The 19,603-nt window shown below is 41.2% G+C and overlaps 2 protein-coding genes across 8 annotated transcripts in view; one reads left to right on the top strand and one right to left on the bottom strand.

Moving 5' to 3' along the window:
- The first annotated feature begins 10,688 nt into the window (after positions 1-10,688).
- LOC311150773 (growth arrest and DNA damage-inducible protein GADD45 alpha-like) lies at positions 10,689-13,257 on the top strand. Its single transcript, XM_084188298.1, has 4 exons — positions 10,689-10,838; positions 11,542-11,643; positions 11,789-12,005; positions 12,364-13,257. The coding sequence occupies exons 1-4, from the start codon at positions 10,789-10,791 to the stop codon at positions 12,475-12,477; spliced, it is 483 nt and encodes a 160-aa protein (XP_084044424.1). The 5' UTR covers positions 10,689-10,788; the 3' UTR covers positions 12,478-13,257.
- Positions 13,258-16,086: 2,829 nt separating this feature from the next.
- The window catches only part of LOC311099082 (guanine nucleotide-binding protein G(I)/G(S)/G(O) subunit gamma-12-like), a 73,120-nt gene continuing 69,603 nt past the window's right edge, over positions 16,087-19,603 (bottom strand). For 6 of the 7 annotated variants that reach the window (XM_084139699.1, XM_084139703.1, XM_084139705.1 and 3 more), the window contains 3 exons: positions 18,239-18,285; positions 18,010-18,118; positions 16,087-17,765 (listed from right to left, as the gene is read on the bottom strand). In XM_084139699.1, coding sequence (XP_083995825.1) covers positions 17,640-17,765; positions 18,010-18,102 — 219 coding nt within the window. In that variant the 5' untranslated portion in view covers positions 18,103-18,118; positions 18,239-18,285 and the 3' untranslated portion in view covers positions 16,087-17,639. Of the gene's footprint in view, positions 17,766-18,009; positions 18,119-18,238; positions 18,286-18,361; positions 18,638-19,603 lie in introns of those variants that run through there. The other variant, XM_084139700.1, reaches the window with a different exon arrangement.

Raw genomic sequence — 19,603 nt, forward strand, 5'->3', positions numbered from 1 at the left:
CAGGAGCAGAGAGGTTTTCCACAGCTTTGATGACATGATCTATTTCTCCCATGATGAATGTAGCAATCTCCCACCCTGTTGCACTGTCTGCCTAATTTGTTATGATGTGACACAGTGGAGGCTTGGTCGACTTGTTGCCAGTAGGGTCCAGCAGCTAAGTGGGATGACAACTTCAAAAAGACCAAGAGGCTGACAAAATGTTTCCTTGTTTTGATTTGTTTAGTTCTGGTGTCCGAAGGCAACTTTGTCCATTTATGGTTTGCGGTAGGCTAGTAGGCTACATACTCAACAGGATTTAATTGCAGTTTAAATCCACAATACTTTTGAGTTTAAATGTAAATTACAGACCATGATTTGGGAACATACTAGGAATATTCTCTATAATTTGTCCTTTGAATATGGTCATAATCATGACTGCAAACCAAAGACCTTTGTCCAAGAGACATACAGTGCCTTCAGAAAGTATTCATACCCCTTGACTTATTCCACATTTTTTTTTGCATAGATTTTTTTCTCTCACCCATCTACACACAAAACCCCATAATGACAAAGTGAAAAACGTTTTTAGAAAGTTTTGCAAATGTATTGAAAATGAAATATAACATTTACATAAGTATTCACACCCCTGAGTCAATACATGTTAGAATCACCTTTGGCAGCGATTACAGCTGTGAGTCTTTCTGGGTAAGTCTCTAAGAGCTTTGCACACCTGGATTGTACAATATTTGCACATTATTCTTTAAAACATTCTTCAAGCTCTGTCAAGTTGGTTGTTGATCATTACTAGACAGCCATTTTCAAGTCTTACCATAGATTTTCAAGCCGATTTAAGTCAAAACTGTAACTAGGCCACTCAGGAACATTCAATGTCATCTTGGTTAGCAACTCCAGTGTATATTTGGCCTTGTGTTTTAGGTTATTGTCCTGCTGAAAGGTGAATTTGTCTCCCAGAGTCGGTTGAAAAGCAGACTGAACTAGGTTTTCCTCTAGGATTTTAGCTCTAGTCTGTTAATTTTTATCCTAAAAAATCTCCCTAGTCCTTGCCGATGACAAGCATACCCACAACATGATGCAGCCACCACCATCCTTGAAAATATGAAGAGTGGTACTCAGTGATGTGTTGTGTTGGATTTGCCCCAAACATAATGTGTTGTATTCAGGACAAAAAGTTAATTTATTTGCCACATTTTTTGCAGTTTTACTTTAGTGCCTTATTGCAAACAGGATGCATGCTTTGGAATATTTTTTTTCTGTACACACTTCCTTCTTTTCACTCTGTCATTTAGGTTAGTATTGTGGAGTAACTACAATGTTGTTGATCCATCCTCAGTTTTCTCCTATCACAGCCATTAAACTCTGTAACTGTTTTAAAGTCACCATTGGCCTTATGGTGAAGTATATGCTAATATGGCAAAAATTCGCTAGCTAGCTAACCAACAACTGTAACAATGTATTTTGTGGCCACAACTAGACCTTGTTTCAAATGTATTAAGAAATAATCGTATTTGTTTACCTAGCAAGCAACAAATGTAAATTTTTTAAAGCACACGTTTACAAGTCTCAGTCACAAATCACAGCTCCAATAAGCCCCCTATGGTGAACAACATGTGAACGAGAGGCTCGTAGAATCATAACTCTTTCAAGTTTTCAGTTCATCGTTTGCCGGTAGGGGGCACTGAGGTATAGGTAGGGGGTCCTGCGTCTGCGTGCTCTGGGCATTACTGACTCAAATGAACGAAATGACTGAACAAATCAGTAAAAAGAGCTGAACTTCCCATCACTAGTAAGAAGACCCAGACCCTAGATCCACTGTAACAACAGGGCAGCGAACCACAACAGGGCATGAATCACCGGGCGGAGCGACAGTGAAATTTGTCACCTTTTGCAGCAGATCAATGATAATTACCTCCCTGACACGAGTACAGTTATTACTTTACAGGATCAGGGATGGGGAGGGAGGGCTGGGGAGGAGCCACTGAGCTGGTCAATACTCTCTGAGATATGGCTCCTGTTGGCCCCCGGGTCTGACCTAATAGCAGCTCAACAAGCCATTACTGCCTCCGCTGGTCTGGTAGGAAAACACTGAACCAACCGTGTGTGTGTGTGTGTGTGTGTGTGTGTGTGTGTGTGTGTGTGTGTGTGTGTGTGTGTGTGTGTGTGTGTAGTCCAACAACATACCAATAGAAGCTTGTACAGGCGGAAAACATATTGCTTTATCAACCCAACATAAAGCGTTACTAAATTGCTCCATTTAAAAACACATACTGTAAATGCATTGTGAGATTGTATCTTACCATGTGGCTCTGAGTGAAGAGTGAATAAATGTTGATGTAAACGTAATTATTTTAGTAGCAGAGCTATTTCCCAGAGCCTCAGTAATAATCATCACTCCATTCTTAATGCACCTCCTACTACCTGAGCACAGAGGAATATGATAATGCACCAGCACGGCTTCTGTTGTTGCTGGATTGCTCAGATCTGTAATGCTCGGGTATTTACTTTACAGAAATACCACAGGTACAGTAGTTAGGGGAAGCCAGGTACTATTCTATTGTATACAGTAGGTGGTATACAAGCATTCTGTCACAGAATATTAGCGCTTAAATTTGACTTGAGGTTGTGTGTAACAGATAACACTAGCAAAAACCTTTGACTACTTCCTCAAGATTAGTGGTATTGGCTGATACACATACGTATGATACAATTTAGGAAAATATCCACTGTGGACCAGGGTCAGTCCTTGTTCTCTCTCTTACAAAGACAACCTCTTTTGGTAGCAGCCCAGCCCAGGGCAAACTGGCTTCATCACTCTCCATCTATCCTCTTGGGCCCTTCTCCACTCGCCTGTGGTGAGAGAGCGGGCGCTCGATGGTCGGTGGGCTGCATGAATGTGGCTCTCGGTCTTCAAGACGGGATTTGGATTGTTTGGCCTGATTTGAATCCTGGGTTTTTGTGGAGAGAGGCAGTCTGGCCAATCAGAAGGCCCTCCTCTGTAGGGGATAGAGGTCAGAGGTTATATACGTAGATCCTCCACTTCCACTACTGTTTCTATCCTAGCGGCGGTCTGTATAAAATAGTCTCTTTTATATGGGAATGTAAATGAAAATTACATGACCTCGTTTCCAAATCTAATGCAAATGTATATTGGACAACTTTGTGACAACTTGGACAAAGTTTTCTGTTTGACAGTAAACATTGAAAGTAAATTTGTTTTTAACTTTCATGGATAGTTATACGGTTGTGTATTATATAACTCTGTTGTCTTTTTTACGCATAATGTAGTTCAAATAAAGTGTTACCCCACTAAAACCCACCCCAACTGGCAGCTTTTATGCAGCTTAAATACTGGATACCAGTCTCCTTTGTTTTTGCATTAAATCTGCCACTTTTCTTTTTTACTCATTTGCAATTCTGGCCAGGCTTATGGCTGCATCCTCTCTTATAACTTAAGAATCTTTTGTTATTATCTGTTTCCATTTGAAAATCTTAAACTTTAAGACTTAAAACTCTAGGACTTGGCTGTGTTTGCAGACTCTGGGCTTAGGTTCTTTTCTCTTAAATTAGTTGAGTTTCTTTGAATGTCCTACTATTCATAATGCAATGGATAAAGGAAGTCATACCTTATCAACAAGTGATTTACTTTTGGTGAAGAGTACTTCAATGGTATTGTAAAGCAATGCATATTCTGTACTGTATTTAGACACTCATGTTACTTATAAAACTTCACACAGTTTGTTGTGTGTTTGAATGTGCCTATTGCCGATGGTGTGCACATTTGACCATTACGCATACAAAGTCAATTTATTTTACAGATGGGGATCTGACAATGAGGGCGGTTATCTGACTTGGAAAGTCGATCACATTTCCTCTTCTTCTGATACAGAGCTCAGTACTGAGGATTTTTTCAATGCAGTCTCTCTCTCTCTCTCTCTCTCTCCTTTTTTCTTCTCTCTATCCTGATCTCTCTCCCCTCTCTCTCCTCCACACTCGGTTCCTCTCTCACTTTATTAAACGACCTGTCTGCCTGTGCATGCTGTCTGTCCCAGGTGGCTCTGTATGTTAAATTCTATCATTAAAACCCATTACCCAGCTATCAAAACCCCCTGTAAATCCAGCTAATGACCTCATTTCCCTAAGTGTCACCTGTGTCAGTCAGCGGCAGGGACGCTTGCGCTGGTGTACATTCAAAAGGGGTCTGGTTGGAGTACCCCATACCGCTCCCTACCCTTCATCCCTCTCGCCACCAAAAAGAGGTTAGAGAAATCAGTGGCCAACCAAATATTACATGGCAAGGTGGCGAGGGACAGTGTGTGTGACTACTCAAATATTCTACTTTAATAGCTAGGCCAGATTAACTAGGGGCCCGATTTCAATACAACGAAAAAGAGAGAACCAGGTAAGAGGGGGAAATGGCTGTTGTTTGACAAAATCCATTCCAAATCCCATACACATCCATCATAAGTGAAGGTTTATGTACTCTGAAGGGGTGATAATAGCATTTAGCATTTTCACACAGCTTCCCGTGGTCTGGATTCGAGTGGAGAGAAAGAAGGGTGAAGAAAGTGGAGTAGTGGACACGGGTCGTTTCTTTTCCCTCCTTCCTCCTCCTCCTCCTCCTCCTCCTCCTCCTCTTCCTCCCCTCACAGCCTCCTTCCTCTCCTCTCCCACTCTTTGGGAAATCATTCCCTGAATTGGAAAAGGGGCCCTGGGGCCACCGGGGCGCCCAGTCACTAGTTTTTTTTACAGTGGATAATTGACTCCCTTCGCCTGGTAATTCATCGCTTGCATATGCCAGCTAATACATCAGTGGGAGAGAAGCTGCCGACCTCCCAACCTTCTCTACCCCCCCCCCCCCCCCCCCCCCCCCCCCAACACACACACCACCGCCCACACACTCTAACCTCACACACACACACACACACACACACACTCCAACCGCCCACACCACGGGGCCCAGGCCGGGCCAAAGAGCCAGGAGCTGGGAATGAGAAGAGGGATCGAGGTGGCGGAGGAAAAACCTGAGATGATAGATGGGGCGCATTGTGGCATTATGAATGAATTATGCCTCCCAAATACCTTGAGCAGTGCAGACTGTCAGCCTGTATCTATACTAATCTGAGAGGAAATATGACTGTTTCCACATTAAAGAGGGCTGAAAAAGAACCAGCTACGGAATTAATTGAGCAATCAGGCCATTAGAAAGAAATGTTGTACACAGCTTCTCTATTGCCGAGACCACATTTATCATCCGCGACTGGCGGTCCCATTCTTTTATGTGTTTTCCCCCCTTCTCTCGCTTATCGTTTTAATGTACCCCTATCACCAAACAGATTAGGATTATTGTGACAAGACAAAGGTATATTTTGTCTTTTCGATAGTGGTGTCAGCACCTGATGCATTTATCATGGGTGTCACCTAGACTATCCTCTTCAACTTCCACGCCACGCTCCATTTTTATCTCAGTGTGGCACCATCTTACTAATGCAAGAAAAAGGATGTGTAATGCTATTGAGTTACAATGTTTGAATTAGATGTTTATTAAAGCCATAGTTGATAAACTTATGTTGAGGTAATTTTTAGACACATATTCACAGATAAATGTTTAATCTTATATTTTTATTGATTAAGGCCTAAATCCATCTTTATTTGTTTATCTTTATGTATGTATATTTAATAATGTGCTTATACAGTATAACTTGAGCATGTCACCTTTCATTTGTTTTGTACAAGCAGCTCTATATTTGAGAAATAGTTTTTTGTATTTTGTTTTGCATTTTTGTATTTGCTTTTACATACCTTTGTATGTGACTCCTCAGCTGATTTAGTTGATTTAATAGTTTTAAAAGTTTCTCTATTTTGATTTAGTTAAATGATTGTCTGTAATTTTATGAAGCCCTTAAAGCACATTTTCAGTAGTAGTGTTAGCCAACCACTAATATAACACAAGTTGAGGTGTTTCTATTTTTTACTTAACACTTATTTTTCTTAAAACTGCATTGTTGGTTAAGGGCTTGTAAGTAAGCATTTCACTGTAAGGTCTACACCTATTGTATTCGGCGCATGTGACAAATACAATTTGATTTGATTTGAAGTGGTGGCGGTTGTGCTGTACAATAGTGTGATTTATCATCTGATGGTCCTGTATGGAAGTACATTAGGCTCCCTCTCTCTGGTGTAGACTGGTGTAGGCTCCAGGCCACAGTGTTAACCTTGCCCTTGTTCCAGGCTGCAGGCTGGAGGAGAGACTAAAGTAAGAATGGGTACTTCAAGGGTACTGTAGCTACTACAGCTCCCTGCTTAGAGGGGAGCTTTGAGCTTTTGCCCATTATAAAACACTCCCTGGGGTTATTTTTTCATTAGACTCATAAAAGCTTTAAGTTTGATATAGCTTGCATGGGCTCCCTTCAGTAATTACATTCATATGATGTACTGTCATATTTTGATTGTATGCACTTCACATGTAAAGTAAGGGCCGCTCAATATCCCACAATGGCAGTCACACAATAAACACTGGAAAATATCAAATGTTTTACCATTTCCAGTGGGACAGCATTAGAAAAAAATTATAATAATTCATGTTTATAAAAAATACTATTATAGGTATAATACTATTAGCCTACACAGTCTGCTGGTAACATGACTTGGTCAAATACGTTTTTTAAAATAAGTAATGTTTTCTTGATATAGTAAATAAAATAGTAATGTGTAAATGTGTAACCAAATGCCCACTGAAACTAAAGTATAGATAGGCTTGAAGCAGTAGTGCCGAATATTCTCTGAGACAAACGAATGGCTTCAAAAGACCAAAATCAAAGTTGTTCTCTAGAACTGAGTTCCATGCTGCTCTATGAGCAATGAAGCTATATCTCCCTCTAGTGTACAAAAAGGGACATTACATGAACGGATCCAACTTTCAAGGACTATACATTTGTAGAGTTAGAAGAAACTACATTTAATTATAAAACAAAAAATCTAAACTATCATCATATTGCTTTGTACACCAAGTGACCAAGTTACTAAAGTCCCACAGAAAACCATGAAAGCAGTTTAAACAATAACAAAGCATAATCCCTGCCATTTTTCGGTAAGAACCTGAGGGATGGGGCTGTAAATGTAACCACTTTCAAATTCATTTTCAGAGCTATGGATGCAGAAACTGACCATCCATCCATGATTTCAAAATTAAAGTTTTAACCATGTTTTGAGGCTATATTTGTTTACATCTACTTTGTTTACAAACAAGCTTATATTTTGGGTTCTGATGCAGTACGAGTCGACAGTTGAACCATGAACTAAATTCATGAGGCATTTCTTAGTTATATTCTGCAAGGGCTCTATTCAATCTGTATTGCAGAAATGCAGCGTTCTAGCGTGATTGAAATGTAAAGGCAATGTTCCCGCGTTAGCGGAGACTGCATTCACGGTAAACGCTGCATATGTCGGCTCAATCGGAAATTACCTTTACATTTCTATCGCACAATCTGTAACGTTCAGCCATACAGATTGAATAGTGCCCCAAGAATGAATGGGTACAGATAATTAATTTATAAGTCAAAAACTGTATGTAGCAACTGCAGATTGCCCCTTTAAGATAGAGTTTAACTCACCCTCAAGTTTTGTTCAGCCCTCTGAACTTCCATGCCTCCATGTAGTGAAATACCCCTGAAAACTCAGCAGAGGGCAATGAAATAAAATTTGGTACCACCTGAACTCATTTTTCCAGGCGTGCATTTGTCTTAAAATAGGATGGTTATGCCAAATGTAGATACAAATGAGTAAAGATGATTACAGCCCGGGCAAGTTAAGCAGACCTATAAGCAGATGTCTATACTGGACACCCACATACATAGAAGCAACACTATTCAACTATCTCTTGAGAAACAAAGGCCTGACAGAGCACAGGCCAGTATCCCACTGTTGCCACCTATATAGCGATTGAGGAGGGAACCAGCAACTATGTACAGTCGTGGTCAAAAGTTTTGAGAATGACACAAGTATTGGTCTTCACAAAGTTTGCTGCTTCAGGATTTTTTGATATTTTTGTCAGATGTTATTATGGTATACTGAAGTATAATTACAAGCATTCCATAAGTGTCAAAGGCTTTTATTGACAATTACATTAAGTTTATGCAAAGAGTCAATATTTGTAGTGTTGACCCTTCTTTTTCAAGACCTCTGCAATCCGCCCTGGCATGCTGTCAATTAACTTCTGGGCCACATCCTGACTGATGGCAGCCCATTCTTGCATAATAAATGCTTGGAGTTTGTCAGAATTCGTGGGTTTTTGTTTGTCCACCCGCCTCTTGAGGATTGACCACACGTTCTCAATGGGATTAAGGTCTGGGGAGTTTCCTGGCCATGGACCCAAAATGTCGATGTTTTGTTCCCCGAGCCACTTAGTTATCACTTTTGCATTATGGCAAGGTGCTCCATCATGCTGGAAAATGCATTGTTCGTCACCAAACTGGTCTTGGATGGTTGGGAGAAGTTGCTCTCGGAGGATGTGTTGGTACCATTCTTTATTCATGGCTGTGTTCTTAGGCAAAATTGTGAGTGAGCCCACTCCCTTGGCTGAGAAGCAACCCCACACATGAATGGTCTCAGGATGCTTTACTGTTGGCATGACACAGGACTGATGGTAGCGCTCACCTTGTCTTCTCCGGACAAGCTTTTTTCCGGATGCCCCAAACAATCGGAAAGGGGATTCATCAGAGAAAATGACTTTACCCCAGTCCTCAGCAGTCCAATCCCTGTACCTTTTGCAGAATATCAGTCTGTCCCTGATGTTTTTCCTGTAGAGAAGTGGCTTCCTCGCTGCCCTTCTTGACACCAGGCCATCCTCCAAAAGTCTTCGCCTCACTGTGCTTGTAGATGCACTCACACCTGCCTGCTGCCATTCCTGAGCAAGCTCTGCACTGGTGGTGCCCCGATCAACTTTAGGAGACGGTCCTGGCGCTTGCTGGACTTTCTTGGGTTCCCTGAAGTCTTCTTCACAACAATTTAACCTCTCTCCTTGAAGTTCTTGATGATCCGATAAATGGTTGATTTAGGTGCAATCTTACTAGCAGCAATATCCTTGCCTGTGAAGCCCTTTTTGTGCAAAGCAATGATGACGGCACGTGTTTCCTTGCAGGTAACCATGGTTAACAGAGGAAGAACAATGATTTCAAGCACCACCCTCCTTTTAAAGCTTCCAGTCTGTTATTCTAACTCAGCATGACAGAGTGATCTCCAGCCTTGTCCTCGTCAACACTCTCACCTGTGTTAACGAGAGAATCACTAACATGATGTCAGCTGGTCCTTTTGTGGCAGGGCTGAAATGCAGTGGAAATGTTTTTGGGGGATTACGTTTATTTTCATGGCAAAGAGGGACTTTGCAATTAATTGCAATTCATCTGATCACTCTTCATAACATTCTGGAGCATATGCAAATTGCCATCATAAAAACTGAGGCAGGAGACTTTGTGAAAATTAATATTTGTGTCATTCTCAAAACTTTTGACCACGACTGTAATAATGGAACGAGTGCAGTGTCACCTCTGCCATAAGGCCCGACCTCTTTTCAGAGGCCATAAGATCTCTTGTCAGAGGCCATAAACCAACACTCCCATAGAGAGACAGTAATCAAAAGAAGCACTGCATTTGATCCTTTAGAGGTAAATTGTATTTCTATTGTAATCTTACCAAAGATTACCAATATATTAATATTGACAACCATCATTCCCAGCTCATCTCAGATAGTACTATTCCAATTTAAAGATAAACATAGGCCTAATAATATTTTTTTTTCACCTTTTCTATTTGAAGATGGGTCTCTGAAATGTAGGCCTTTATAAAAATTATTAAAGTGTATTAAGACTATTTAATCGGTTGAATTTCATCAGGGAAATTTTTTTACAATCTTATTCCTTGACCCATCCATATCTTTCTTCCTGCATGCACATCTCCAGGAGCCGCGGTTTCGCACGCTCTGCCGACTGTCCAATCAGAAACTGGTAGCGTCTCGTTGCTATGTCTTCATACCCGGCTCGTTCTCATGAAAGGTGAGGTTGCATAATTTTCCTAGCAAAATACAGGGGATCAGGTCATCAGATGTAGACCATTTCCATTTTCAATAATACAATTGATAAACGTTTTTTTTCTTCTGGTTTATGAAGGTGATTTCTTGACAGACATGTCATCCTATGAGTTTAGCATACAGAGTAGCCTAGTAGTTCAGGGCAACTTGCCACTTGATATGCTTTCTTTACTTTTCATCGTTTGTCATGTTCTTAAGACCCTTACGTTTGTATATGTGTGTTTTGTGTTCTTCTGTTTCAAAATGCACAAATGCACTGACAGATAGGGATACAATCAAGCATTTTTATCAAACTTTTGAAATATTTATTTATTTTATCTTGAATAACTAAATTGGCGTTGAATAACACATTTTGACCGGTTTCCTGACGAGGTACAGAACCTCACATAAAGTAGCTGCAACAGCTGGAGACAGACCACGCCTCTCTAAAATAGTCTTCCAATCAAATTATCTCATTACTGTTGCCACTCATTTTACAGCCGTTCCCAATCCAGGAAGGTCTTGGTAAATTAGCATGTGGCCAATGATGTTAAGTATGCAAATATCTGACGTCACGCTATGCACTTGCATTGTTCTTGCGATATTATCTGTGGACACCAGTTGTTACCTTATTTCCAACAGCGATAAACAGAGTAGCTACAGTGTCAAAATTTCACTAGCACTAACAGTGACATATCAGCAAGAAAAATAATTGTCTCGATTTTGATTTTATGTGCAAAATGACATTTGAGGAACTAAGTGGGGATTATTCTGCAGAAAGGTAAACTATAATTTTAAGCGCTTTTTCCAATGCCAGTGCAACTCTCCTGTGTCACTTTAACTTGGCAAGCAATGCATGCATTAACATTTGAAAAAGAATGCGGAAAACTTCAATGTATTTTTATTAAGATATTTAACTGCTGTAACGTTATCTAAGTAATTTGACAACTATGCTATGACTTGGTTAGTTACCTAGCTAGGTTGCTTGGCTTGGTTGACGTTTTTGCAGTATTCGAATATGTAACGCCAGCTTTTCTGTTGAGCTCACGAGACGCGTTCCGGCCAGCAAATCTGCAGTTAGCCTGACACTGTAACACCGGTGTCAGGTAATTTTAGGGAAACACTTTTGACCTGAACTAAAAAATTCAGTGTAATTGACTATCTTTGTACTCATAATACAATAGGGGTTTTATCAATTATGGAGTGACATGCACCGAAAATCAAACGCGATTTCAGAGTTTGAACTTGCAAATCAGTCAGTTGGACTCGCAGCTAGCTCAAGGTACAGTACCAAGCTAGCTAGCTAATGCTAGTAGTACACGATAGCCAGCTCCTGCGCTTGGCAGTAACGGCAGTCTGCCAGTTCAGATAGACTTGCCCTGGCATGCCCTCCTTTTCAAGAAGTTAAGCTTTGGCCATGCATATGTGAAAGTTGATGTGAGTTTGATGTTAGTTTTAATAATTAATATTTTTTTCTGCTTTAGGATGGATACAGTGGCAAAAGCATTGGAAGAGGTTCTCTCATTGGCATTACCCCAGGGATGCATAACAGTAGGGGTCTATGAAGCAGCAAAATCATTGAATGTGTAAGTAGGTTACGCTTCTTTAAAACCAATGAAAGTTCAAAGTTCCAATGATGTAGTTTTTGTCTATGCATGCCTGTTTAGAATGTCTGCAGTTCATGTGCTGTTACTGTGTTACTAACCACAGATCTGTTACTTTCATCATTAGAGATCCAGATAATGTGGTTCTGTGCATCCTGGCTACAGATGACGAGGATGTAAAGGACGTGGCCCTTCAGATCCATTTCACCCTGATCCAGGCATTCTGCTGTGAGAATGACATCAGCATCCTGCGAGTGAACAACACCAGGCGTCTGGCAGAGATCCTCGGCGGGGGAGGGAAACAGGGGGGAGAGCCCATGGACCTGCACTGTGTCCTGGTCACTGTAAGTATCTATTCCCACTTTATTCACCTCATATTCACTCAAATATGTTAACTTTCAAACGCAAACCGGTGCTAAAAATGGCTCAAAAGTTATTTTATTTTACTGGCGCACCAGACACTCATGCTCTGGACATGCCAGTACATGCCCACACCCACTAATTACTCACTCCTCGTGTCCTGTACCGCACCACTCAGTCTTGCCACTAATGACTTCTGTGGAATTGCTCATAGTCTTGAAACCCCCAGGTTTCTATTTATTTATTGAAAGTTGACATAATATGCCTACAGGCCATAAAATCAGGCATTAGGATACTTTTGCAACTATTGACTCTTTCTCTCTTTTTCTCTTGTCTTTGCAGAGCCCACACTCCTCCTCCTGGAAAGACCCAGCCCTGAGCAAAGTGAACCGCTTCTGCAGGGAGAGCCGGTGCATGGACCAGTGGGTACCCATCATCAACCTCCCTGAGCGATGAAGGGTCCCCCCAACAGCAAGACCTGTGAAGGACTCTCTCTGTACGGGAGTAGAGTGATCCCTGATGGACACACTACCCTGGGAAAATTCCTGATGGAGGAAAAAGAAGATAAACAACAACAAAATAAAGCATTTTGAGAAGAAAAAAAGAAGATCAGATCCAGCCATCTAGATGGGAAACAAAAGGGGATGGATTTCCACTGGGACTGGTGGAGTTGAACTCTCGGCTATGGCAGTCGAGACGAGATGACGAGGCACTTTTTATGTTCGGTCACGAGACCGAAACCGAAGTCTGTGCTTTTTAACGGAAGATGGACACACCGTACAGAAGGATAAAATCATGTATGGCAGAGCACTTCACCTTGTGGGGACTTTAAAGATGGAGAAAAACTAAAATATGAGCTCTTTTGTAGGCACTGTTAAGACAACAAAGGCCTCTCTCTTTGCCGAAACATGAGCACTTGTAGAAACACTGGACTTTTGCAATTTTATTTTTTATTCACACTGTTGATGTTGTCTTTACTATTGTTGTTATATAATTATTTAAAAAGGAAGGGCTAAATATCCAATGAACAGTGAAGATACTATGCATTCAGTCAGTGTTTCCAATGCCAACAGTTTTTTACACAAGTGAATAGTTCTTTTTTTACAGTTAAGTTATTTCTTATGATATTTAAATGTATTTATGTTAGCAATTTTTGTACCATTATCTATCTGCAATTGTCTGCAAAGGCACAGATGTATTATTGTTATCATCAATAAAAAGTATTTTTGGAGCCAGAACTTGATGGTCCTTCTCATTCATTTATTTTCTTAATTTCTGGTAATGTAACAAAGCTAGTTGAGCTTTGACCCCTCTAACACTTGTATAGGGAATCGCGTGTGGATCATGGAGGTCACACTGGCCTCCATGGACTCAGTGACATCCTCATGCTGGGTTATAATAGCCCCCCTCCGCTCCACGCTTTGCTCTGCTTGGGTCAGCAAGACCGTGCTCATTCATCCGAACGGCTTCCCATTTTCACCCGTCCTGAGTTCAACCCACGGTTGAGCTGAGTGCCCTTCCTGCATACCTCTTTGAATGCATTACACCTGCCTGCTGCCTCACTAGGAAAAGTATTGCTAACACACAGTGCACATGTGCACATTTGACAATCCAGGTTTCTGCTCAGTACACATGCTTTGATTTTTCACTTGCATGCAAAACTATCTATTGAACGAGACAATAGTGAGTGGTCAGGTGAATAAAGGTAGAATGGAAAAAGAAACAAAGTTCACTGCTTCAACTAATAGTGTATGGACAGAGGGGACATATTACATACAATTGCAACATATTACAAAACCTCTGCTGGGGTAGGTAATAGTGTAAACTCTACCCCAGTTATCAAACACCTGATGCTTGCAAGGCTGTTTGAGCTGGTTAGTCTGTCACAGGGAAGGTGTGGTAGAGAGCACATGACTAGAAGTCTTTGGAAAGTTTTGTAAGGGAGACTGCAATGGGTGCAGGTTGTATAAACCACCCACTCCTTTCTCCACTTGCTATTGAGTGACATGCTCACAAGTGACGCTGGTGTCGAGTGTGGATGATGTCAGAGATCATGTAAGGCAGGCTTCCCCCCGTTTAATTATGATCATGAGAAGAGCTTGTCACCTTTGCACAGCAAAACCCATTTTCTTCCCACATGAGGAGAATTATATTTTGCTGTTGTGTGTTCATTGTAAATGGCTTTAAGAATCTTTTGGAATACTGTTAAATATTTATTTTTAAACTCAAGATATTTCCCTAGCTCAAAGATATGTATTTTTAATTTTTTTAATAGTTTTATTTTTCTAGCACAAACTACAAAAAAGTTGTTTCACATGGATGCTATTATATTTTCATCAATAATATTGTATATTATATAGAAATAACACTGGATTGGGTAGACCCTCCCGACCGCACTGTGTTGAAGGTTACCATGACGTAACTAAGGTGTATGACCGACCGGTGGAGGGTTTGACACTGATGTCATGTGGTATTGTGTTGGTGTAGGGGAAAAGGTTATTTTTATATATAATTAGGGTAGGGTTTATGTAAGTGTTATGTTGGTACTGGAGGAGTTCATGCAATAACAGGAGGGATTTGACAATCCCCAGGCTTTAGTATCTACCCAACCTGCTCCTTGGGTACCCCTGTGCATTCAGGTTATTACAATCAACACACATTTTAGAAGGTTGTATAGGGCAATAAAGAGTCAGGTGATGACAGGTTTCAAATGAAGCAGAATCATATTTTTCACTCAATGTAACTGTGGAGAAGGAATCTCGAGACAATGTTTTACATCTACAAGTTCCTCAACAGATTACACTCAACATGTTACACTTACTCAACAGAGAACACTATTAATACAATAAGTATTTCACAATAACAGTGTAGATCTCTACAGAAAAAGAACAAACCAAACACAAAAGTTGAATAACCTGTGTAACAACAGTGTTATAATATCATGAGGGTGCACTGGGGGTAGGAGCCAGTAGATTAGATGCCATGGTTGGCACGGTCCACTGCACTGCTGAATAGGTGAGTGAGTGGCTCGGTCTAACCGAGGGGCTGTGTGGGGGTGGGACTGCCAACAGTGCAGAGATTGGATCGACACTGCCCACCCCCACCCCCTCCCCGGCTCCCCCACATCAGCACATTCCAACACACTGACACTGTAACTGCCAAGCTTTCACAGAGGGAGGCACGTGGTCAGTCGGCCTTAGCAATGTGCCCACCAGACTCGCTCTGGAACACAATGATATTGCGCTCACCAGGATTACACTGTGTGCTTCATGGCTGATACGTCTGCTTAGAGCTGATATCAATACACTGCTACTGTGCAGGCTGGATTCTGCAGGACACTGTGCCTTAAGGCTTCCACTGTAAGATAGTAAAACTGTGCCTAGCTTTCCCAGCTGCAGAGATGAACCCTGTGCAAGAGGGAACAATAGCTAAGATGTCTCTTTCGGTTATGATCCACCATTTTCCTCATAGTGAAAAAAACATGTTTACCCACCAGCTGCCCAAAAACAAGGACAGCAAATCAAGGGGAACAAGCTTCAGGCTATGCCGACAAATCCCCAAAATAGCTCCTCCTCTCTCGAAGAGTGGAAACCAGGGTTTCGGCACCTTCTATGTTTAGCTCTCTCCTGTTCACTGGGCCCAGACGGCCGTGGGCCAAGGCCTATTCTATTCTCTCCATGTTGAGGTATAAATACATGTCCGCTGGACCCCACGTAATGAGAGGAAGCAAGGCTAGGCCATAGATAACTCTCAGTAGTTTTCTTTAGGCCACATGGCTGGAGCTGAACCAAACTGCTGAGTCTTATGGATGAGCTTGGTCTGCATCCCCTATGCATTTGTTAATTATTCCCTTCGGATATGAGTGACATTGGATGCTACATTTGAATGTTATGCTTTCTGAGATTCATTTTTCGATTATTCGAACATAATGGGCACAATGGACTGTGGTAGTACACATCATCAGACTAACGAATGAAAAAATACTTCCCTGAGGAAAACTAGCATCTTACTAGAGAAAATAACAAAGAGGGAAGACTTCAAAGAAGCAGAGCAGACAAAAAAAGGTGCAATAATAAAACCATGTTTAATAACAGTAGGAAAGAGAGAACAAAGTCTCCATCATGTGTTATGGAGAACAAAGCCACATACAGATGTCTTTAATCCACCAGTTTCACAAGGGTCACTTAAGAGTCTCCCAAAAGGTACATTAAGGCCATTGCTGGTATGCTGGTTGAATCAATTATCTGGTGACGGCACACAAATTAACAGCAGCCTGATTTAGCATACTAAGTTTATGGCAATAAAACCCATTGTTAGAGAGAAACTTAGTCGAGATACAATTGCTATCACTGAATAATTGGTAATGGATTACTGGGTTTCCTTGTCTCTGATTTCAAGACCTTTATGACTAATGAAGTACCTTTTAGAGGAGGGAGGCTGACACCAACAATACAAACAGTAGCACCAGATAAGTACGACATGTTTTCTTTTCTCTTTTGCTAGTGACAAGACGTAGACATAACGATGGCACGATTCAGTTAGAAATCACAAATTCAGCACCTAAAGATACATTGTTCCCAAAAATCATTTTACTTTCCAGCCTATCTGTGCTAACCACACAGATACATCTGGTTCGGTTCGTCTAGATTTGTCACGGGGGACATGTTCCCAACAGCTGAACGACAGGGCATACAGGACATTCTATTCTTTACTGTTCAACAGGACACTTAGTACTATCTCTGGACATTGGGGTCAGCCTTGAATACATGACATAGTAAACATTTGGAGTGAAAATCATTTATTACATTGTTAATAACAACCCACATGCCCAGCCGATGCACCTTCTATGGTCTCTCCCAACTGAATACTTTTACCTGAAACTCCTCTTTAATATACCAAACTATACATTAATTATATGATCACTATCATAAATATTAAGTAAGGCGACTTGGCTCACAGTGTAAGGTTATGTAACACCTGGCTTAAATGGCTGGGAGGAGTGCTGTATACTGAGGTTGTCTAGGTGAATGACCTGCATCAGCAATACATTGCAGGTTTCTATCCGACAATTGGCATTGAGTTGACATCTCCTCTGCACTAACCAAACACTTCTGTTCTTTACATTAATAGAAGGCTCTGATGATGTCTACTTCCTCCATTGGTCACTGACAACCCAGGTGACTCCCTGCTAAACCAGGAAGTTATTAATAAACAGCATGAGTCAATGGGGAGAGGATAATACAGTCACATGTCCCAACCATGACTCCAAAGCCTGAAATACATTAAATTCAGTCATTGTAACACACATGACAGCAGATACGATTTAAGACAAACATATAACAGACTTGTTAAAGGGATGGACGGAAACCACGGCTACATCCACTGAGCTAAATCAGACAGACACTAACAGTCACTGTCCCAACGTATATTCAAACTGTTTACTGTATGTCATGGCAAGTTCAAATTGAGTGATAAAATACAGCGTTTTCATTAAAGGGTAACGTCACAGGCTTTAAGGCAAGATTGATGGATGAGTAATGGTTTTAGATCACAATTCTCCCCAGATAATAAAATACAGGCAACATTAAGAAGCAAACAGATAAATAGAAAGGCGTTCACTACAATATAGTGCAGGGCTTTTTGTCCTTGAAGGGGTTCTCTGAGGCAGGGATGCCCATGAGCAGAGGGTCGTATTTGGCGTGTTCGCCACAGTAGTGCATGAGGTCCGCCGAGGCCTTGGATACCTACAGGACAGAGAGATATGAGTGTGTGAATGGGAGGGTTTCTGCTGACACAGACTCACTCCATCAACACACCTACACACACGCCCACCCACCCACTAGCACGCGCAGACACTCACTGACAACAGATCATCCTTAGCTGCAAGTTGGTGTGCATTTTGGGAGACATTTCGAGAAGGACCAGAAAATGTACTTTATTGTTACTCAACACTGCTTTCTACTCAGTTTAACTTTCAGCATGCCATACCTTTATCCTCTCAATACTGGCCTCTATCCTCAGCTGCTGTACTGTCCTCCTGGCCTGGGCTATGTTGTTAGAGCTTGGCATCTTCGATGACATCTTGGCCTCCACACCACTATATGCATTAAGTACGCAAGAGAAAAACAAAAGTGCCTCATAGAATAGAATGTGTAATTAAAAAACACAAATATGGCAAAAGTATTGCAAATATATAGACAAATTGGACAACACTTACCTAGTCAAAGACTTGAAATCTAACCTTATTGAATCTTGGGGAAAAACCTGCAAAAAAACCACTCTCTTTAAAGCAAGCATTAAGGACAGAACATTTCCCCCCTCAATCTTGCCCCAGACATACATCCTACTATCTGACGGTAAAGACCAAGACATCTTTGACGAATGAGAAGCAGTTATGACACTTTGCCAGCCGCTTGAAAAATCACGGTACGGTAGAGCATGTCATAACCAACCAATCATATGTCGGTGAAGGGACCATACAGTAAACAAATAATATAACGAAAGAGCACAATGTGATGGTGGCTTTTGCGGAGGAGTGTTACTGTTGTGTCAACAAAGCGCGATGTCAATCAGTTCTCCATGATGTATTTGCATGATATAACCATGTTTTATTGGTAGGATAGACTTTAAATAGGCACTGCAGCTGGTTGCGCTTTGCAACAAGGCTAATCATGAAGGTCAACGGCTTCTGCTCACACACTTTCTCTTCTTAGGCTTTTTCCCATAAGTTACATCACAAGGGCTTCCTCATTGTGCACAGAGACACACGATGCCAGAATCGGTAGTACAAACAGTTAAGACAAACATACACACACATCCAAGCCTAGAGCAACTGCCCCAAAGTCAGGTGGTGGAAACTGCCAAACTGAGCAAAAAGATAACCCTTTACATAAGAGAAAGTAGTTTAAGTGCACCAAAGTAGAGCAGTGGGTCTAGAGCAGAGAGTATAGTCCTGAGTGGTCATGAACAGTGGGGTGAAGTTCACAGTTGGTTGGACGAGACATTCTCTCTGAGCTATAATTCCACTTCCTGGTAATCATTTACAGGGATAATGGGAACATGCCTGGACACATCCTCTACTCGGCTTCCTGGGATCTCTGGTTTCGGTGTCTTTTTCACTCCCTCTCCCTCTCTCTCTCTCACTCTCTCACACACACATACACACTTTATTTTTTTACTGCAAGAGACAGGAAACCTTTCCTCAGAATATATTGTGTAATAAACAGAAACATCACATGTGCAACAAAGAGGCCCACATACAGTGGGGGAAAAAAGTATTTAGTCAGCCACCAATTGTGCAAGTTCTCCCACTTAAAAAGATGAGAGAGGCCTGTAATTTTCATCATAGGTACACGTCAACTATGACAGACAAATTGAGAGAAGAAAATCCAGAAAATCACATTGTAGGATTTTTAATGAATTTATTTGCAAATTATGGTGGAAAATAAGTATTTGGTCACCTACAAACAAGCAAGATTTCTGGCTCTCACAGACCTGTAACTTCTTCTTTAAGAGGCTCCTCTGTCCTCCACTCGTTACCTGTATTAATGGCACTTGTTTGAACTTGTTATCAGTATAAAAG

The sequence above is a fragment of the Coregonus lavaretus genome, assembly GCF_964263955.1.
Source record: "Coregonus lavaretus genome assembly, chromosome: 23".
Lineage (NCBI taxonomy): Eukaryota > Metazoa > Chordata > Actinopteri > Salmoniformes > Salmonidae > Coregonus > Coregonus lavaretus.